Source organism: Anoplophora glabripennis, unplaced genomic scaffold, assembly GCF_000390285.2.
Source record: "Anoplophora glabripennis isolate ALB-LARVAE unplaced genomic scaffold, Agla_2.0 scaffold170, whole genome shotgun sequence".
Classification (NCBI taxonomy): domain Eukaryota; kingdom Metazoa; phylum Arthropoda; class Insecta; order Coleoptera; family Cerambycidae; genus Anoplophora; species Anoplophora glabripennis.
The window spans coordinates 253,030-256,055 of NW_019416299.1; the positions used below are offsets into that span (position 1 = coordinate 253,030).

The 3,026-nt window shown below is 34.1% G+C and overlaps 1 protein-coding gene across 3 annotated transcripts in view; it reads left to right on the forward strand.

Annotated features, from left to right (window-relative positions):
- Positions 1-3,026, forward strand: part of LOC108903974 (inositol polyphosphate multikinase) — a 32,417-nt gene that overhangs the window by 23,548 nt on the left and 5,843 nt on the right. For all 3 annotated transcript variants that reach the window (XM_018706332.1, XM_018706334.1, XM_018706333.2), the window contains one exon: positions 1,646-1,925. In XM_018706332.1, the coding sequence (XP_018561848.1) occupies positions 1,646-1,925 (280 nt within the window). The remainder of the gene's footprint in view (positions 1-1,645; positions 1,926-3,026) is intronic.

Below are 3,026 nucleotides of genomic sequence, written 5' to 3' on the forward strand. Positions count from 1 at the left end.
AAATTTTTAATAAATACATTTATTACTAAACCTTTTGTTTTTGTAGCTGTGCTTGGTGTGGTTTCTTGCTAGAATATAGAACCGACTACGGAGATAGAGTCTAGAGCTAGATAGGGCAAAGATAGACAATATACAATACACCAATCTAATCAAAATTAATATCAAAACTAACAAAATTTATTTTGGCGCTAACATATAAAACCATACACACATACAATCATAACAATATATATATATATATATATATTTTTACACCATCAGTAAGTAGAGATTTCAACGAAGAAAAAGCCCACCGACGTTTTTAAAAAAGCAGATATTTCGACGTGAGAATTTTCGATTGAAAATTAGGGTGCTTTTTCGATATTAAGTAAAAATGAGGTGAAAAGACAAATATTTCAAATAAAAAAAATTACAGCGTGTTTGGGAGATAAATAGGTAAGTTTTCACCAAATTTCGTGAAAAAAAAATTTTTTTGTAAACGAAAAATAAAAAACCAAAAACTTGGTTATTTGAATTTTTCACATAAATTTTAAGATTATGTGAAAAAAGTGTAACTACAAAAGTTGTAGATCTTTTTATTACCTACAACTTTGCTATTTAACTTTTTTCCATAAGACTTGTAGTTTTCCCGGAAATCAAGATAAACAGTTTTTTACCCTTAAAAACTCACGCCCTTCCCCTTCCCGACCTCAGATCGCCCGTAAATTATTTTTCCTTTAATTTCTGTTATATTCTCTTTCTTTTCCAATGGGTTTCATCCTACTATAATTTTTTTTTTTTGGTTTCAAAAATTATCGACCCTGGTCTACTACGACCGACTTCACACAGAGGGACTCTCCAACAAACATTCGAATCGACAACACGTCTTTTTTCACAAGCTTAGTTTTCAATAAAAATAGTTTATTTGTACCGTTGAGAGAGTTTTATTTTTGCTGTACAGCGAAAGCAACCCTCACTAGACAATACAACTTTTGAAGTGGGGGCTCAGAGGAGTTTGTATCCAAATTTTCGGGAAAATCCATACTATCCGAAAAAATTGGGAGCTTTTACTTTATTTCCGCTTTCAGTGACTGGACTATCACTTCTTTTTAGTTACATTTTTATTATTATCATTCTACATACTGTTCCCCGTCATCAAGTGCAATAAAAATTAATGCTGGCAACTGAAACCGGTTTTTTGGATAGTCGGTTAACCGGTTTCGGATAATTCGGATTTTTATGAAATCCGAAAACCGGTTATTCGGTTATTCGATTCTTCAAATATCCGAAAACCGGTTATTCGGTTATTCGAATCTTCAAAATCCGATTATTCGATTAACCGATTATTCGATGATCTACTTCCTTTTTTTGCTCGATTTGCCCGATTGTAAGATTGTAATTGACCTTTTTTTTTTTGTTTTAGAGATCGATTTCTTCGTAAACAAATTTGACTTCCTGATTTTTTTTTAGACAATTAACCGGTTTTATCTGAAAATCTGAAATCGGTTTTTACCGAACCCGGTTAACCGGTTTCACTTTTTTCCGGTTTTTGCCAGCACTAATAAAAATGTCTACTAGCTTTTTAAAATTTTCACGTTTTATGATTTAATTCGACTGGAGTACCTAAATGCTTAGCCGTACTTAAACATTTTCCCTTTTTCGACAGCCATCAAGGCGTTTTTGAACGCCGAAGGTGGTATCTACTGCCGCAGCCTCATAGTACAATTCCTAGCGGCCTTGTGGCGTATTCAGCACTGGGTGCGCAACCAGAGACGCCTCCGACTGTATTCCTCCTCGATCCTGCTGGTGTACGACGCTAGACGGCTCCGCGAACACGTCAAACATATCAAAGTCAAGTCGCCCCTGAAGCTTACCAGAAACAAGAGCCTGTACAGGCCCATCAGCTTGGCCGTGCTCAATAACGAAGCGGAACGGATACAGACTGGGTGAGTGCGCGGCGTATTGTAATATAAAAGTAATTATTTGAAATTATGACCAATCCCTGCGACAGTTTCTAAAATATTAAAAGAACTACGTGATTTATGAATTATATTCCGATATTTTTGGGTTGTACATGAATTATACAGGATGTAAGAAGTTTGACTGCCATTACTTAGCACGATTAGCATGATATAGACTATTAGGCCAGTCATTATAGCTTTTTTCGGGGAAAAAATACTATTAGAAGTTTCTCTGCGGAATATTGTTCGGAAACCTGTTATAAACAAAATATCAAAAAATCGACTCGAGACTAGTTGGGAAACTTTGTTAAAACAATGGTCAAAGTTATGAAAAAGTGTTTTTTTGACTCGCGTTATTCATAGAGAAAAAGGGTTTATACAAAAAAGGTAGGTATTAAATAAATCCCTAAAATAAGACAAGTCCGATTAAATTCCGATAATTTGTTTATGCGCAAGAGCTCAAAAATGGTCGAAATTGTCCGCTTTTTTCAATTGCTAATAATTAATGCAATTTTCATCGCAGACACTTGTAATTCAGGATTTTTGAGNGCTCAATAACGAAGCGGAACGGATACAGACTGGGTGAGTGCGCGGCGTATTGTAATATAAAAGTAATTATTTGAAATTATGACCAATCCCTGCGACAGTTTCTAAAATATTAAAAGAACTACGTGATTTATGAATTATATTCCGATATTTTTGGGTTGTACATGAATTATACAGGGTGTAAGAAGTTTGACTGCCATTACTTAGCACGATTAGCATGATATAGATTATTAGGCCAGTCATTATAGCTTTTTTCGGGGAAAAAATACTATTAGAAGTTTCTCTGCGGAATATTGTTCGGAAACGTGTTATAAACAAAATATCAAAAAATCGACTCGAGACTAGTTGGGAAACTTTGTTAAAACAATGGTCAAAATTATGAAAAAGTGGTTTTTTGACTCGCGTAAAAAAACTGTTATTCATAGAGAAAAAGGGTTTATACAAAAAAGGTAGGTATTAAATAAATCTGTAAAATAAGACAAGTCCGATTAAATTCCGATAATTTGTTTATGCGCAAGAGCTCAAAAATGGTCGAAATTG